This window comes from Mobula hypostoma, chromosome 16 (assembly GCF_963921235.1).
Source record: "Mobula hypostoma chromosome 16, sMobHyp1.1, whole genome shotgun sequence".
NCBI lineage: Eukaryota > Metazoa > Chordata > Chondrichthyes > Myliobatiformes > Myliobatidae > Mobula > Mobula hypostoma.
The window spans coordinates 14329240-14349188 of NC_086112.1; the positions used below are offsets into that span (position 1 = coordinate 14329240).

The window sequence follows — 19949 nt, forward strand, 5'->3', positions numbered from 1 at the left end:
TAACTTGGTCCACTGAGAACTTTATCTAATCAGATTAAAGGAAAGTAGAATTCACACTGAAATTCCAGGCTTGGTATCTTGCTTTTACGAACTCAGCAGTAAAACAACCAGGAAACGTCAGATTCTTGTGTCTTTAAGTTAGTGATGCCCATTGATTAAATAGTATCAGTAGCAGTTGATGACTACTATACAGTAAACCTTGATGAAGTGCTTCTACTTTGTGTCTCCTGACGAGGATATCCATTGGAGGAAATTTGAGGGGAGATGTCAGAGGCATGCTCTTTTACACAGAGAATGGTGGGTGCCTGAAGTGTACTGCCGGGGGTGCTGGTAGAGGATGATACAATGGGGACATCCAAGAAACTCTTGGATAGGTATACAGGTGAAAGGAAAATGAAAGGTTGTGGGCTATGTTAGAGGGAAGAGTTAAGACTGATTGTGGAGTAGATTCATAAAGGTTGACATAACATCATGTGCTGAAGGGCACAAATAGTGCTGCACTGTTCTATGCCAACATTCTGCCTCAGCTGGACACTGTATTAAACTACTGCTGCCTTTGAATGAAAATAGGTCGAATGAAAAACCAACATAGAAAATACTTCTAGAGGCAAAGAATACCAGTGAAAGTAAATTTGAAAAAAACAGTTTGACAGCTCAGTGGCACGGGTGCTGTTTCCCAAAGAGTTAAATCCTGACTTCTGGGCCAATCTGTCTGAAGTCTCACATGTGGATCTCTTTTGGGTGCTCCAATTTCCCTCCACATGCCAAAGAAATGCAGGTTGGTATTTTAATTGGCTGCACATTTGTTGATGAGTTCTATAATCTATGGGGTGTAAATGGGAATGTAGGGACTGTAAAATGAGATCTTGTAGGATCAGTATAAGTTGGTGCCTGATAGTTGGCACAACCTCGGGGGGGGGGAGGGCCATTTGTGTTGTATGACTGTGACAGCAAATTAGATACTGACCTTCACAAGCAGCGAAGGTAAACATGATCAAAATCACCCGCTTTTTGGTTATTAAGCACCTAGTAAACCTAGTCCCGAATGCACATCAGCCTAAAGCAAAAGACTACTTGTAAATGACAACTTAACTCAGGCTACAGGATGGCTGATGAAAGAAGCAGAAAAAGTCACCGCAGTACAATAAGAATTCATTCTTCTAATACCTTATATTAAAGCTGACTGAATTACACCACATGCTTTCTGGTCAGATGAAGCCAAAGGCATTTCATTAGCTTTGCCAGGACTTAAAGAAGCACATATGTAAATTACCTTAGGAGAAGGTGGGGAACTTATAAAACTCTAAAGACATCCAAAAAGAAGTCTAAGGGGAATGTGTGACGCTATTACAGCTGTCACAGTTCGGAGTTCAGAGTTCAATTCTGGCAGCACTGTAAGGAGTTTGTACATTCTCCCTCTGACTGTGTGGGTTTCCTCCCACAGTCCAAAGACATACCGGTGAGTAGATTAACCCTTATATACTGTTCCGTCAAATTTGACCGGTTTTGACATTTGACAGCAGTAAAAACACCCTAAATGCCATTTTTTAAAGCCGAAATTTGATGACTTTTGCAAAAGTGACCCAATAAGCGCAAAAACGAAAAACATTCGGCTTAAAAAAATGCCATTTAGGGTGTTTTTACTGCTGTCAAATGTCAAAATGGGTCAAATTTGACCCAAACAGTATGTAAGGGTTAACCGGTCATTGTAAATTGTCCTGTGATTAGATTAGGGTTAAATAGGTGGGTTGCTGGGCAGTGCGACTCATCGGGCTGGAAGGGCCTGTTCCCCGCTGTATCTCTAAATAAAAACAAAATAAAGTAATTTCATCTTTCAATGTACAAGCTTTCCAACACACCAATGCTGAGAACCGGCTGTTGGTATAATAAGCAGCTATTCAAGAAATCCAATTCTAACCTTAAGCAAAAATATTAACATTTCCTCTCCTTGTTCTGAAAGTTCTTGGTAAACTGTATACAGAGGACCTACAATCACACTGAGGAATATACTGGGCATATGTTTATTAGGAAGGGAGATATTGGGAGAGAAAATATATTTAAGATTGTATAATGTCATTCCTAGTACATAAATGTAAAAGAGAATGAAATAATTGTTACCTAGATCTGATGCAGTACAAAAAAAAGATAAAGAATACAATAATAATAAAAAATACAATAAATATAAATGCAGAAGATAGGTCATTACATAGATTGACTGCTATGTCCACAAAGAGGCACTAGGCACAGGCGTATCTGTCTACAACGTGACTGACAGGAAATGGTAAGGTAGTGGTGATTGACCGTGTGGAGTGTGAGTTAGTGGCTGGAGGTATTACAAACTCAACAAAATCTGCAGATGCTGGAAATCCAAGCAACACATACAGGATGCTGGAGAAACTCAGCAGGCCAGACAGTATCTATGAAACAAGAGTACAGTCGATGTTTCGGGCCTAGACCCGTCATCAGGACTGGGAAAAAAAGATGAGACGTCAGAGTAAGAAGGTGGGGAGAGGGGAGGAAGTACCACCTTGTACTTCTTTCTCCAAGCCATCAAGCCATACCACCCAACAATCCTAGTCTAATCACAGCACAATTTATAATGATCAATTAACCTACCAAACAGTATGTCTTTGGATGTTGGGAGGAAACCGGAGCACCCGGAGGAAACTGATGCAGTCACAGGGAGAACGTACAAACTCCTTCCAGGCAGGGCTGGGAATTGGACCCAGGTCACCTGTACTGTAAAGTGTTGGCCTACCACTACGCTCTTGTGCCACCTTTCTTGACACCAAGCATCCCAGCAATAATGTATTCAACTGGCTCAGTATACAATCCAGAAGGCATGAATCCAAAGGTAATGAGAACAACCCAAGGACATGAGAAGAATCGAAGAGTGAACCTTACTCTTTGGTGCATTGGTGAAACAAAAGGCCAGAGCTGAAGAACATCTGCTAGGTTAGGGATTAATTTATTCTGAATCTGGCTGACTGTGGAAATACTTTAGCCAACAATGAAGAAAATAAGTTGTTCTGTGCTTCAGTACCAACATGTGAATAACCACCAAAATAAATACAATATTTCTGTATGTCAATGGTACTATGAAATTAAAACCTGAATTTCTTTTAATAGAACACAAATTTTCATATTTGTTTTTACGAGATGAACAAAGTAAAATCAAATAAAACCAAAAGAAATACCTGAGCTTTCGTCTCTCGGGTGTTTTAGTACCGAAACAGGTACCATGACAGTGGGGGGAGGGGAGTTGAGGGTGCCAGATGCCTGAGCTTGTTGTAGAGGTGGAACAGTGGAACAGTATTCTGATGGAATATTAGGGTTAGGGCTTGGACCAGTTGGACTCATCATTGTCTTAAATGCGTGAGCTGCAAAAGACCAAATAGTTTATTGGTATTGGCATTGGTTTATTATCGTTACATGTATCAAGATAGTGAGAAGTAGCTAGTCTGAACTCTTCACAAAATTACTGTGAAATGTTCTGAAAAGTTGTTCATGTTAGTTGAAGTACAATCCCATCATACAAGTCTAGTATTCAGAACTTGTGCCAACAGGAAAATACACCCTTCAGACGTCTTATTGCATTGCTTCATTCCAACTAAAATATAAACCTCATACAAAAATTTAAACCTATATCAATAACGTCAATGTGAATTCAGAATTATTTGGATAAAGGATTTGTAAACTGTTACTTGAAAGTGAAAAATTAGACCAAGAGTTTTATCTCATGTTATAGTTTGTAAGATTTGCGATCAGATTTGTGCACCAGCTAGTAAGCTATAATAATCATAATTTTAATCTACCTTGTGTACTTTTATGATCTTTCACTGAGTGGTCCTTGGTAACTCTTCATTTTCACATACAAAACTGAATTTATCACATTCAAACATTTTGCACAGATTTTTTGTCGCAAAGCAATGAAGGAAATGGACAGCAGAGCTTACCAAGATTTGTAAAATCTATTAACTCCATTTTCTGTTTTTTTTTCCCCTCAGGGAACAAGGGGAAAATGGTGAACTATCTTCATGACTGATTATCGTGTTTTCTTTTCTATTTCTTCCTCTTTCTTCCATGAAAAGGGGCTCAACGATGGAACACAGCTCCAGGAGGAGGAGAGGCTAATGGCTGTTCAAATCATGGGATGGTTTTTCCACTGTCACTACCTTGTTCTGACAAAAGATTATTGATCCTAAAGCATCCACCCCCACCCAATAATATGTCTTCACAGGTGTTGTCTGATCAATTGAGTGCCTCCAACATTGCTATTCATAGCCATCATTGAACAGATGGGTAATTACTCCTCCTCGACAACATCAAGGGGCAATGGCATTGAGCCAAATAGCATCTGCTAACATTGCAGATGCAGAATAAACAAGTTAAATTTTCATGTTAAGCCATTAATTGAATCTTAGAAATGTGAATAGAACAAGAAATAAACATCCTGAATGTATTAGTCTTTGCCAGTTATCTAATACAGATCAATGTAAAAAGCAGCCATTTAGATAACAAACACTTAAAAAAATAGTTTATAATTTGCGCTTGGAAGTCAAACCTAATATACCACAGAGCAATCATTTATGATTCCTACATCATTGAGAGCATAGGATTGAAAGCTTAATTCAATCTTTTATGATGGAATCATTTAGAATCACTTTCTTATGTTGCAAATATTTACCAACCTTCAACTGTTCTGTAAGTGTAGACAACACTTAACAATGCAAATTTTTTGATTATGCATATAATTCTTGTTAATAATGACAGTCATTTAAATAAATGCATTTAAAATAAGGACATATTTTAGGTAAGTCGTTACTTTAAAGCCAAAATTAAATAGTAACACTGATATGGTATTAAAATATATACACTCTGGCCAAGTAAACATTAGAAGGTCTGATGATCATTAAGTCACCTGGAGCAGATAGATTACAACCCAGAATTCTGAAAAAGGTAGATGAAGAGATTGTGCGGGCATTCGTTGTGATCTTCATAGAATCACTAGATTCTGGAATGGTTCCGGAGGACTAGAAAATTACAAATGTTACTCCACTCTTTAAGAAGGGAAGCAGAAGAAAGGAAATTAAAGGCCAGTTAGCCTGACCTCAGATATTGGGATCCATTATTAAGGCTGAAGTTTCAGGATACTTGGAGGCATATGATAAAATAGACTAAAATCAGTATGGTTTCCTTAAGGGCAAATCTTGCCAAAAAATCTATTGGAATTATTTGAGGAAATAACAAGCAGAGTCAGTGGATGTTGTTTACTTGAATTTTCAGAAGGCCTTTGACAAGGTGCTGCTTAACAAGATAATGGTATTACAGGAAAGATTCTAGCATGGATAGATCGGCTGATTGGCAGGGGGCAAAGAGTGGGAATAAAGGGGACCTGTGGTTGGCTGCCGGTGACTAATGATGTTCCACAAGGATCTGTGAAGGACTTAAGATAGATTAGGAGGATGGGCAAAGAAGGGGCAGATGGAATATAGCGTAGGGAAATGTATGGTCATGCACTTTGGTAGAAGGAATAAAGATGTAGACTATTTCCTAAACGAAGAAAAAATTCAAAAAACAGAGGCACGAAGGGCCTTAGGAGCCATCATTCAGGATTCCCAAAAGGCTATCTTGCAGGCAAATGCAAAGTTACACTTATTTGAAAGGACTAGAATATAAAAGCAAGGATGTGAAGCTGAGGTTTTATAAGGCATTGGTCAGACCACTCTCGGAATATTGTGAGCAGTTTTGGGCCCCTTATCTAAGAAAAGATGTGCTAGAATTGGACAATGTACAGAAGAGGTTCACGAGAATGATTCTCGGAATGAAAGGATCAAGGTATGAGGAATGCTTGAAGGGTCTGGGGCTGTACTTATGGAGTTTAGGAGAACTGAGACCTATTGAATACCGATGGCTAGTCAAAGTGGATGTGGAGAGGATGTTTCCTACAGTGGGGGAGCCTATGACCGGACAGCACAGCCTCAGAATAGGGGGACGTCCATTCAGAACAGAGATGAGCAGGGATTTTATTAGCCAGAGGGTAGTGTATCTGTGGAATTCATTGTCACAGATGGCCGTGGAGGCCAAGTCATTGGATATGTATAAAGCAGAGGTTGATAGCTTCTTGATTAGCCAGGGCATCAAAGGTTATGGGGAGAAGGCAGGAGAATGAAATTGAGAGGGATAATAAATCAGCTATGATGGAATAGTGCAACAAACTCAATGGGCTGAATGACCTTATTCCGCTCCTATGTGCCGCTGTCTAAATTTGACTTTGATGCCCACCATTAAATTTAAGTATAAGCGTTCAAATAGAACAAGATGACTACATAAATAAGATGCATTCAAAATAAAAATCTTTTCTTGCCAGTTGACAATAATTTGGGGACGATAGCAGTAACATAAGACTATTGTGGTCAGCTGATGGCTGTCACAGACTCATTGGGCTGAAAGGCCTGTTTGATGTGTTGTATCTTTCCGCAACACTATGCCAATTCCCATTTACAATACTGTGTAAAAGTCTTAAGCACTTGTAGAAAAGTTATGTAAAGCAAAGATGCTTTCAAAAATATGAAAAGTTTCTAAATATCAAAAAAATCACTATCAACAGTCAAATTAATATTTGATGAGACCACCCTTTGCCTTTAAAACTGCATCAGTTATCTTAAGCACATTGCAGTGCAGTTTTATGAGAAGATTGGCTGGAAGGTTGTTCCGAGCATTTTGGAGAACTTGCCACAGTTCTTCTACAGACTTTGGCTGTTTTGCTTGCTTCTGTCTCTCCAGGTAATCCCAGACAGCCTCGAAGATGTTGAGATCAGGGCTCTATGGAGGCCATACCAAATGAAACCATATAAAAAATCTAGGGTGCTTAAGATTTTTGCACAGTACTGTATCTGAACACGGATCATAGCCCTTCATAAAGGTAGAATAAAACTAACTATATAGCTGAAATGCGATAAAGCTTTCCTTATCTTGGCTAAAACATTTAAAGCTTGATCCTCATGTTAATCCATTATAAGGTTCATAACTACTAATTGAAAAACAGTACATTTTGGTGTAAATCTGTACACAGCTTCAAGTCATCTTTTACATTTCAATATAAAGATAGCCTAAATACATGAGAGATACCACCCTATACTGTGAAAAAGAGCATATCAATGCATCCAAAAGGAACTACCTACAGTGGACAACAAAGATTTTGTTTCCTGAATAATTTTGGGTGTATCTTATGAATTTTGGACTGTGGATCATGAAAATCACTATGAAATTTCCCTATCATGCATCATTTTTTAAAAATTGCCAATATTTGTTATTTCAATTCATAATTCCTCATGCAGTGCAACATATCACTGAAGATTCATTTTCTGAATTCCTATTTCGACGACTTCTCTGAAAATATTGGCGCTGTCAGTGACAAGCATGGTGAAAGGCTTCACCAAGACATTGTGGTCATGGAGAAACTATATCTGGGCAACTGGAATCCATCAATGCTGGCTGATTATTGTTGGACATGTAAGCAAGAAGTCTCACACAATGAGTACAAACGAAAATCATCTACATTAACAAATTTCACAACACATGCCGGTGATAATAACCCTGATTCTAATTCTAAATCTGATTCATTTTTAACTTAGTTAAACTATTGCCAAAATGTCAATTAAACATATTATATTCTACTACTACTATGTCGACTCAGGCCTAGGGGGCTAGCATCGGGCACGATGACGAACTCTCCACTTCTTCCTCTCCCTCAACAGTGTGTTCAGTTTATCTACATTAGCCATGCCACTGTCTTCTAGGAGCATGTTGACCATAGTCTTGGGAGGGCGCCCAGGGTTCACCCTTCCATGCTTGGGCTCCCATATGATGACTAGGCTGGCAGGTAGCTCGGGGTGGCATAGACAGTGCCCCGCTAGTTGCAGTCTCCTTGCCCCGATTTTAGTGGTGAGCATCCGTCGGTCGTCATAGAGCTCGACGTTCGTCATGTGCTGTTGCCAACTCACGTCAAGAGCTATCTGGAGCACTCGTGTATAGCAACCATCTAGAGACTTTCGCATCGTCTTGGTGAGTGTCCACGTCTCGCACCCATATGTGAGAATGGACTCTATGACTATTATATTCAATAAAAGTTAATTTTTTGTTTCTTCAAATGCCTATGTGATACAAGTAATCTGAAATTATATTTGTGTTCAGCTTCAAGCAGTCTATCACAAACAAAAAAAAACTGAGGAAGCAACTCTTTTGAAATAATTTGTTGTCCAGTGTAATTAGACATTTCATATCTGTGAAATGGATCCATAATTATTTCAAAGAAATGATGGTTTCCATTTTAAATCAACTATTGTTTGTCTATACCAAGCCTCACCATTTTCAATTAACCCTGAATGTCAGAAAATCATCCCAAATTCAGTTCTAAACTCTCAATCCTTCATTCAAATGTCAATGACATTCTAGGTTGGCATTAAAGTGAACAATTTTGTTCAACTCTGTACTTTAGTACAAAGAACTGTTCTAATATTAACAATGGAAAACTCCACTGTGCAACACGAGCATTCCTCACCTAAAATGACCACTTACAGCTTGTGCATCAGCATGCACAATGAACCCACAATAACTGAGTGCTAGTATGAAAATATCTGGAGATAAAAGTAATGAGAAATGAGAAAAAAAATGCTTTCTTACCGTATAACTCTACATTAATTTTCCTTATAAAGAAAATACTCATATGTGCATTGAACTGAGGGTCGAGGCTTGCAACTAACTGGCTCCTGAATCAGCTGCGGTGACAACTGGTTTTGTTGCAGTGGACAAACATTCATAAATTTCAGTTCTGAATGTTATTTGCTTACTTTTATAATTTCTACAATTTATTTTTCTGCACATCGGGTGTTTGATGGTCTTTTTAATAGGTGCTACTGGGCTTCTTTGATTTATGGCTGTCTGAAAGGAGTCGAATCTCAAGGTTGTATAGAGTACACATACTTTGATAATAGATGTCCTTTGAAGAACAAAACAAATTGGCTTGGGCTGTCTTGTTTAGAGAGAACAAAAAATTAAGAACAAAATGGTAACTCTTTTATTCATAATAAAAACACTATGAATTCAAGCAACTTACTTTTAAGACTGAATCTTAATTTCAATAATCAACTTGTTAATGGATATATTCTCATATTCCTTATCATCCGAAACTCAAAACCCGTGCAAGATATAAATCATAGAACACTACAGCACAATACAGGCCCTTTGACCCAAATGCTGTGTTGACCTATTAACCAATTCTGAGATCAAACTCTGAATAGCTCTCTCCTACATAGCCCTCCATTTTTCTATCATCCATGTGCCCATCTAAGAATCTCTCAAATGTCCCTAATGTATCTGCTTCTACCACCACCCCAGCAGCGTGTTCCATGCGTACACACCACTATTTTCTTAAAAAAAAACAATTCAGTTCAGTACCTATATTTTAAAATGAGTATGAAGGAGTGTGAAATGCTAATATATTTTAAGTGAAAACTACAATGGAAAATTTAAAAAGGTCTGCTGCAAATATTCTTTGTAATCATCTTCCAGTGTAATCAACATTCTCATGACCCTAGGAGGCTGTGGTCAGGATACATATAATACAACTGAATTGTAGCAGTTCAGATATCCCCATGATCAAAAGGAAACAAATACCTGGGAAAATAAAACAAGGAATTATCCCACGGGACACCACATCATCCCTGCTTCTCTCTCTGCACATGCAGCCCAAGTATTTCCAGTATTTCAGAATTTTTGTTATATTTCACTCAACAGTAATGTGGTCAATATAATTATACTGCAGGAGAACTTCAATAACAATTTAATAAAAATTTACAGGAATGTTGCCAGGACTTGAGGTCCTAAGTTATTGGGAAAGGTTGAATAATTAGAACTTGATTTCCTGCAGCATAGGAGAATGAGGTATACACAATTATGAAAGGTAATGACAGGGTAAATACATGTAGGTTTTCTCCTCTGAATTTGGGTGAGACTAGTGCTAGAGGAAACCAGAGGGAAAACATCACTCAGAGGGTGCTGAGAGTGTGTGGAACAAGCTGCCTTAGTTAGTGGTGGATGCAGGTTCAATTTCAACATTTAAGAGAAGTTTGGGTCGGTACATGGGTGGAAGAGGTATGGAGGTCTATGGTTCAGGTGCAAGTAGATGAGATTTGGCATGGACTAGAAGGGCTGAAGGGCTTTATGACTCTGAAACATATTGGACTGATTGCCAGAACGTGGCAAGTGTGCATGCAGCCTATTGATCACACTGTGGATCAACTGGGCCTCCCAAAGGAAGATTTTTTTTTTTTTTTTTTTAAACGCAAACTTTGGAGTGCACATTTTTGTCTCATCGGGCCCAGTTCTTGCTGATGCACTGTAAATTGCCCACTACGCTAACATGATTCAGTAAAAAATTTAATCCTATTACTCTGCTATTGTTCTTGTTCTGTAGAGACAAACAGACTCTAACACATACATGTGCAAGAAAAGGTTTCTGAACCCTTTGCAATTACCTGGTTTTCTGCAATAATTACTCATAAAATGTGGTTTGATCTTCAGCTAAGTCACAATAATAGACAAACAAAATCTGTCTAAACTAAAAGGCATCCGTTAGTCTTGCGAGACCATGGATCTGCGCCTGGAAAGTCTTCGCTCTCCAGGGCACAGGCCTGGGCAAGGTCGTATGGAAGACCAGCAGTTGCCCATGCTGCAAGTCTTCCCTCTCCACGACACCGATGTTGTCCAAGGGAAGGGCATTAGGACCCATACAGCTTGGCAGCAGTGTCGTCACAAAGCAATGTGTAATTAAGTGCCTTGCTCAAGGACACAACATGTTCCCTCGGCTGGGGATTGAACTCACAACCTTCAGGTAGCTAGTTCAATGCCTTTACCATTTGGCCACATGCCCAAACTATTAACATACAAACAATTGTACTTCTTCTCATCAGTACTGACTACACCATTTAAACAATCACAGTCTAGGTTCAAAAAAGTATGTCAGCCTCTGGAGTAATGTCTTTAACAAAAGCTATTTGGAATCAGGTGTTCCAATCAATGAGATGAGATTGGAGGTGTGGGTTGTACGGGTCAGTGGGGAGGGTCCAACATATTATTCTCTGTAACTTCCGCCACCTCCAACGGGATCCCACCACTAAGCACATCTTTCCCTCCACCCCCCCGCTGCTTTCCACAGGGATCGCTCCCTACGCGACTCCCTTGTCCATTCGTCCCCCCCATCCCTCCCCACTGATCTCCCTCCCGGCACTTATCCTTGTAAGCAGAACAAGTGCTACACATGCCCTTATACTTCCTCCCTTACCACCATTCAGGGCCCCAGACAGTCCTTCCAGGTGAGGCAACACTTCACCTGTGAGTCGGCTGGGGTGATATACTGCGTCCGGTGCTCCCGATGTGGCCTTTTAAATATTGGCGAGACCCGACGCAGACTGGGAGACCACTTTGCTGGACACCTACGCTCTGTCCGCCAGAGAAAGCAGGATCTCCCAGTGGCCACACATTTTAATTCCACATCCCATTCCCATTCTGACATGTCTATCCACGGCCTCCTCTACTGTAAAGATGAAGCCACACTCAGGTTGGAGGAACAACACCTTATATTCTGTCTGGGTAGCCTCCAACCTGATGGCATGAACATTGACTTCTCTAACTTCCTCTAATGCCCCACCTCCCCCTCATACCCCATCCGTTATTTATTTTTTCACACATTCTTTCTCTCACTCTTTTTCTTCCTCTGTCCCTCTGACTATACCCTTTGCCCATCCTCTGGTTCCCCCCCCCCCACCTTGTCTTTCTCCCCAGACCTCCTGTCCCATGATCCTCTCATATCCCTTTTGCCAATCACCTGTCCAGCTCCTGGCTCCATCCCTCCCCCTCCTGTCTTCTCCTATCATTTCAGATCTCCCCCTCCCACTTTCAAATCTCTTACTAACTCTTCCTTCAGTTAGTCCTGACGAAGGGTCTCGGCCTGAAACGTCGACTGTACCTCTTATTACAGATGCTGCCTGGCCTGCTGCATTCACCAGCAACTTTGATGTATGTTGTAAGAAAAACATCTTATGGTTTTTTTAAGCAACAGGAATCATTTAAAACCTTGATAGAATCACTTCTCTTTGGAGATTATGTTGTAGAAGGGTCAAAGCTGCATTTCTTGTGGGAATAAGGAGTTACTGACATAAGGAAGTACTGCAGGGGTCCCCAACCTTTTTTGCACCGCAGACTGGTTTAATATTGACAATATTCTTGTGGACCGGCAGATGGGGGGGTGGGGTGGGGTGGGGGGATTGTTCAAGTTCAACAGTGCATGACAGGGAATGAGGAAAGGTGCAGCTGACTCATATCGTTTCATATCGCCAAATCGTATCATTTCCGCGCGGCCTGGTGGTTGGGACCACTGAAGTACTGGCTGCAGTTAGTCATTCGCCACGAATGTGGCTGGTTAGAAAATGTTAACGATGTATTTTTCCCAAAAGTAACATCCACGTTCATCCTCATCCTGCATTCACTTCTCGCCCACAGGGGTATTTTAAAAAGTATTAGTCTTCAGGAGTAGGAAACGTAGATGTTTGTCTCTGTTCTCCATAAACATGCAAATATGCAAACTGGCACTCAAGCATATCCAGTAAATGAGTACACACAATGATTTGAGTTTTGGACTTTATGACAAGGCTCAGTAACATACTGCCTTGACTAGTCCATTAATAAGTTATAAGTTATCACAATACCATATGTTGGTCTGGTGATATGAGCAGGTTCTCAGGCCAACTATAACATAATCAGTATGTGAAAACTGGATATAGTACGTGTATTATTTGTCAATATCTGTGTGGATTCATTTCTGTGAATATTATTCCAAGCTTTAATAAAAAAAAAGGTACCTTGCATAAGAACCACAGAAGAAAACAAAATCTCAGGATCCACAGAACCGAGTCACCCACTGCGCTTGAGAGGCATACGTGAAAGAAGGGACATCTGATGTGCAAGTCAAATACCCATTACTTTTGATATCCTACCAGCATGTTCAGGACTAATGTGTCAACTTCAGAAACAAGAATATCATTCAAATCAAGTGCACTAACATAACGAATCAGTCAGTTGAATTCTGTTTTAAATCTACTCAGAGCAACTCAATGAAAACATCTCTCTATTGCTCATTATGAAGGGTTTTGTTAAAATGAAGAGAAGCTTTGATTTTTTTTTGTCTCTCACAAACTGACATTCTCTATAAAAGGAAAAAAGTGATTCAAGCTTTTTGAAATAATAAGTAATTATGCTTCACAGTATGAGAATATACTGAAAAATTGGACAAACTGAGAGTTACTTAAATAGCTCACCTTTCTGGATGGTAGAATAACAGTCAGCACAAACACGGGCTTCTTTGTTTTCCAGATATTGAAGTTTACACTTTTGATAACAACAGGCAGCACAGAAAACCTAAAGGAGGGATCGTAATGCTAATAAATAGCATAGTGGAAACAATACCATGCTTATTATGCAGCTTTTAAGAAAGTGGTCTCCAATACAGCATTTTCAGCTTATAATAATGTATATAAAAGAAAGAGGTAGAAGGAATTTAGACCGTACAAAAACTATTCCAAAAATACACTGTACTATGTAAAAGATGTATACAAAACAAAATAATGAATTTTGAAAGCACAGCTTTTATGCAAAAAATCACAAATTAATTTCTGGTAGAATATAAATGTGACAACTGGGAAATATATTTAAAATATTTTGACTAGCTGTGAAAGTGCAAAACCATGTCAGATGAAGGACAATGTAGGATCAGCCACAAAATAGAAACACTAAGTATTTTTAATGTGGAGACATGGAGGAATATTAGAATTGATCTATTATAGTCACATGTAGCAAGATACAGCAAAAAGCTTGTCTTGAATAATAGTTATACAGATCAAATCATCACAGTGCTTTGAGGTAGCATAAGGTGAAACAACAAAAGAATGATAAAGCCAGTTACAAAGAAAATGCAGTACAGGTAGACAGTAAGGTGCAAGATCATAATGAGAGAGAACGCAAGGTCAAAGTCCATCTTATACTAAGGAACTTTTCATTAGTCTAAAATTCAGGAGGGTAGAAACTGTATTTGAGCCTAGTGTTAAGTGCTTTCAGATTTTCATATCTTCTGCCAGATGGAAGAGGGAAGAGACAGAATTTCCAGGGCGGGTGGGGTCTTTGATTATGTTTGCTACTTTACTGAGGCAGTGAGAAGAGTAGTCTATGGAGAGGCTGGTTTCCCTCACGTACTGAGCTACTTCCACAATTCTCTGCAGCTTCTTGCGACTATGTGCAGAGCTGTTGCAAAACCAAGCCACGATGCATCTGGATAAGACGCTGTCTGTGATGAATTGATAAAAATTGGTAGAGGTCAATGGGGAAATGCTGAATTTCTTTAGCCTTCTTATATACAGTGCCTATAAAAAGTATACAACTCCTCCCCCCTGTAAGTTTTCATGTTTTATTGTTTTACAACATTGAATCACGGTGGATTTAATTTGGCATTTTTGATACTGATCAACAGAAAAAGACTTCATGTCAAAGTGAAAACAGATCTCTACAAAGTGATCTAAATTAATTACAAATATAAAACACAAAATAATTGATTGTATAACTATTCACCCACTTTAATATGGCACACCAAATCATCACTGGTGTAGCCAATTGTTTTAGTTAAATGGAGATCTGCTTTTGGAGACCTGTGTGCAGTCAAGGTGTTTCAACTGATTGTAGTAAAAATACAATCAGTATCCTGGCAAAAACTACGCCATGAAGACAAAAGAACACTCCAAGCAACTCCGCAAAAAGGTTATTGAAAAGCACAGGTCAGGAGATGGATATAAGAAAATTTCCAAGTCACTGAATATCCCTTGGGAGTACAGTTAAGTTAATCATCAAGAAACGGAAAGAATATGGCACAACTGTAAATCAGCCTAGAGCAGGGGGTCCTCAAATACTGAGTGACCATGTAAGAATGGGCCTCGTGAGGGAAGCTATGAAGAGACTATAACAACTCTGGGGGAGTTATAAGCTTCAGTGGCTGAGATGGGAGAGACTGCACATACAACACCAGTTGCAGCTTTATGTGAGAATGGTGAAGAGAAAGCCACTGTTGAAAAAAACTCACATGAAATCTCAGCTAGAATTTGCCAGAAGGCTTGTGGGAGACTCTGAAGTCAGCTGGAAGGTTCTATGGTCTGATGAAACCAAAACTGAGCTTTTTGGCCATCAGACTAAATGCCATATTTGGCGTTAGCCAAACAGCATACATCAAAAACACGCCATCCCTACCATGAAGCATGGTGGAGGCTGCATCATGCTGTGGGGATGCTGCACTGCAGCAGGCCCAAGAAGGCTGATGGAGGTAGAGGGTAAAATTAATGCAGCAAAATATGGGTAAATCCTGGAGGAAAATCTGATGCAGCCTGCAAGAGAACTATGATTTGGGAGAAGATTTGTTTTCCAGGAAGACAATGACCTCAAGCATAAAACTAAAGCTACAAAGGAATGGCTTAAAAGCAACAAAGTTAATGTCCCGGAGTGGCCAAATCAGAGTCCAGACCTCAATCCAGTTGAGAATTTGTGGCTGGACCTGAAAAGGACTGTTCACTCATGATCCCCATGCAATCTGACAAAGCTCGAGCAGTCTTATAAAGGAGAATGGGGAAAAATTGCACTGTCCTGATGAGCAAAGCTGATACAGAGACCTATCCACACAGGCACAAGGCTGTAATTGCTGCCAAAGGTGCATCTACCAAATACCGACGTGAAGGGGTGAATAATTACGCAATCAATTATTTTCTGTTTAATAATTATAATAAATTTGGACCAATTTGTAGAAATTTCTTTTCACTTTGACCCAAGTCTTTTCTGTTGATCAGTGTAAAAAAAAAAGCCAAATTAAATCCACTGTGATTCAATGCTGTAAAACAATAATTTATTCACAAGACCTTGAGCCCCCATGAAAATCCAACATGCAGATGTGGTGGGTAATTAGGAAAGCAAGAATATTTTTGATTCTGTTGCCAAAGGATTTGAGTGCAAGAATAAAACAACACACGCAAAATGCTGGAGGAACTCAGCAGGCCAGGCAACATCTATGGAAAAAAGTAGTCCAGACCCTTCTGCCGGTCTTTTTTTTGTGATTTGATTACTACGCTGCAAAGTCCCTTCCAGGAATGCCGACCCTAAAGAAGTTTAAATCTTCCCTTTGACAGGAGTTCAGTGAAACCCACTCTCAGTGCTCCCCCTGTGATCTCTGCTGCTCTCCGCTGTTCTGCTGAAGGGTCACGGCCCAAAACATCCACTGTACTTTTATTCATAGATGCTACCTGGCCTGTTGAGTTCTTCCAGCATTTTGTACGTGTTGCTCATATTTCCAGCATCTGCAGATTTTCACTTGTTCGTGACAAGAAGAAAGATGCCTTTCTACAATTATTGGCTATGTACAATTCTGGACCCCATACTAAAACAAAAAGATATATGTGCTGTACAGTTTTGTATCAAAAATTCACCAGACTGGTTCCAAGATGCAGATCTAATCTCCAGAATTTAGAAAAGTAAGTGGGTAACCTTGTTGAAATAGATCAGGCAAGGAGGATGTTTTCTCTTGACAAAAGTCTGGAACTCGAGTTCACAATATGAAAGTAAGGACCAACCACTTAGGGCTAAGGTGAAGATCCTTTGGAATTCTCTATCCTGCTCTCCCGGGACCCACATGGATCACTGACTGCATTGAAAACAGCTCTAGTTTTTAAACAAATCCACAGATAGATGTGTATAAGATAAGAGGCATATATCGAGTAGACAGCCAGCACCTTTTTCCCAGGGTGGAAATGGTTAATAGAAGGCCTAATTTTAAAGTGATTGGAAGCAAGTCTGATGTGGGGGGGGGGGGGTTATTGTCAGGTGTAGGTTTTTTCCTTTACACAGAAAGTGAGTGGTAAGTGTGTAGAACACACTGCACCGGTGATGAGCAGTGGCAAATATTTTAAGGACACTTAACAGGCTCTCAGTTAGGCACATACATGAAGGGAAAATACAGAGTTATGTGGGAGGGAAGGGTTAAGTTAATCCTGGATCAGGCTAAAAGGTCAGCATAACATCATGGGCCAAAGGCCTGTATTGTTGCTGTTCTATATTCTAGTTTCTATTGGGGGATGTGCAGGAGATGAGGCCTGATTGCATTTAACGCTAGAATGAACAACTATTCCTACTTTGATTTCATATGTAAATTGTGACAATACTTACTCTTCCACACGCTCTGCAGTGATGTCGCCGCTTGGTGAAAGTAAACTTAGCGTGGCAACGTGCACAGTTTGGAGCTTCACAATCTGGTATCCATTGTGGCTGGTTCTGCCCAAGTACAGCTGTTCCTTTGATAAACGGTTCAGCAGCACACGTACTTTCTTCTGCACTTACGCTATCATCGCATATGATGGAATCATATGACGGGCCAAGTACTTGGGTCCCATCTTCTGTACCACTAAAGTTATATGCAGAGCTTGAAATGGATGCAGCTTGGTCTGATTCAGAAACAGTGCCTTTTGTATCAACATACATTTTACACTGATCTAAACTGCCACCAACAACCTCAACATTATCATTTATCGAGTTGTTTTGATCTTGTTTTGGTATAACTTTTGCTTGAGAGTTGAAGAGTTTGGGTCTAGCTCCTCCAAAATTAATTTGATTATTAAGGGTATCATTAACTACCTGATTGTTGTCAGTGGAGGACACTGGATGGCTGTCTTTGGTTCTGATTGGCTTATAAGTTACCTCAACCTGCATATCCTGTACAGGATGATGTACTGAAGCACTTTCCGTTGTAGGTGGAATGCTTTGTATATCTGCCATCAAAGACTCTTTGTCATGATCAACCAGTCCAAGAGTTCCTCTCTCCTGGGGATCAGGACTCAATTCAGCCACAATAGCTTCAGAAACATTCAGAAAATCATGTGTCATGGGCAGATCTGTTTGGCCTGCATGATGAGGTTCTGGAAAACCACTAGCCAAAGGACCTTCTTTCAAATTACAGTTTTCATTTTGCTCCATTAAGAATGCATCGAGCTCAGCATCACTCACCAAATCATCATCGATATTATATCCATCCTCATGGATGTCTTCAAACGAAATCTCAGCTGCAAACCCTTTATAAGTCAACACTGCTTCTGCATCACTTGTATAATTCTGTATTTCTTCAGATGGTTTTCCCGCAGCTTCTGTGATAGCGTCCGACATTACCAAAGTTCTGTTCTGTTGATTCCACTCTATATTAGGGCAATTTTCATTCTTCTCATCAATATTCTCTTCATCTTCAGAACATATGTGTTCCTCTAAAGACTTATCACTATTATGCTCCAAATTCTGGATGGCATTGTCCACAAGAGATATTTCTTCATTGCAGGGCTCAGAGTCCAACTCATCAGAGTTCATTACTAAGCACTTAGCCAAGTCACAGTCTACACTCATTTTACTCTCATTCTGAGGTGGTTTGTGCTCTGGATCTACTGAGTTTATCGTGGAATCTGCTCCAGATAACTGATTCAAAGAAGAATTAGCAGAGCTGACAGAACTACGTGGGTGGTCAACCTTATTAACACGTTTTGTTGAGGAGGCACTGCACGTATATCTGACTTTTAAAGATTCCTTTTCAACTTCTAGTTCGGTTTCCACATCACCTAACTCACGCAATGCCACAGTTCTGACACTGTTCAAATCTGCACCCAGCGGCAACTTTACATTGTCACACGGCTCCTGTACTTTGCAATCATTGAATGTAACGGCATCTTCAGTTGCCAAACAGATTTCTTTGCTTTGCTGTGAAACAACAGAGAACTCTTCTCTTTGTTCACACTGGGACAATTTATCAAGATTGTCTTCTTCTTTCAGAGATTCGTCTTGTTTAAGCACATCAGAATTCTCAGGTTGGATTGAAGTTTCCTGGTTCCTTACTCCTCCATTAAAATGTCCTGAATTCTGTGGTTCATTTTCTGTAGCATTGTGAAAAGGAATGTCCAGCTCTAACAAGCTCAAGAGTCCAAAACTGCCTTCACCTGAACATTCAATTTTTCCAGCATGAACTGGTGGCGAAGGCTGGTTAAAATCAATCAGCAGGGAGCCACCGGCCTGGTCTTCAGTCGAATTAATTTCATCATCAACCTCGTGATCATTTGTTTCATGAGTCATACTTTCAGTGTCACTAATTAAATCACAGACGGGTCTACTACCTCTACCATTATTAAGCTGTTCTGTACAATCAGATGTTCTATTATCAACAGTAGATAGTAAGTCCAGTCCTGTAAGGGTATTCTGAGATTGTCGTAAGGGTTCTTTAGCATCAACATTACTTGGCAACAGTGAATCAACCCCAACTGCAGCAGTCTGAGCACCGGCTTCAGGCAAGTCTGCGGAGTACTTTGAGTGACGAGATGGATAATCTGCGGATATGGTCCCTCCTCCAGGGGTCCTGCAAAAAGCGCTTTCATCTAAAGAGAACAAAATGTTTGATGTGAGAAACATGAGAAAATCTGCAGATGCTGGAAATCCAAGCAATACACACAAGATTCTAGAGGAACTCAGGAGGCCAGGCAGCATATATGGAAAAGAGTACAGTCGATATTTCATGCTGAGACCGTTCAGCAGGACTGGAGAAAAAAAGATGAGGAGTAGATTTAAAAGGTGGGGAAAGGGGAGGGAGAAACACAATGTGATAGGTGAAATTGGGAGGGGGAGGGGTGAAGTAAAGAGCTGGGAAGTTGATTGGTAAAGGGATACAGGGTTGGAGAAGGAGAAATCTAATAGGAGAGGCCAGAAGGCCTTGGAAGATGGAAAAGGGGAGAGCAGCACCAGCGGGAGGCAATGGGCAGACAAGGAGATAAGTCATAGTCATA

The 19949-nt window shown here is 40.0% G+C and overlaps 1 protein-coding gene across 5 annotated transcripts in view; it reads right to left on the reverse strand.

Annotated features, from left to right (window-relative positions):
* Positions 1-19949, reverse strand: part of LOC134357239 (zinc finger FYVE domain-containing protein 16-like) — a 71778-nt gene that overhangs the window by 43067 nt on the left and 8762 nt on the right. For 4 of the 5 annotated variants that reach the window (XM_063068564.1, XM_063068563.1, XM_063068566.1 and 1 more), the window contains exons 4-6: positions 17308-19544; positions 13377-13476; positions 3198-3380 (exon numbers count right to left, since the gene is read on the reverse strand). In XM_063068564.1, the coding sequence (XP_062924634.1) occupies positions 3198-3380; positions 13377-13476; positions 17308-19544 (2520 nt within the window). The remainder of the gene's footprint in view (positions 1-3197; positions 3381-13376; positions 13477-17307; positions 19545-19949) is intronic. The other variant, XM_063068567.1, reaches the window with a different exon arrangement.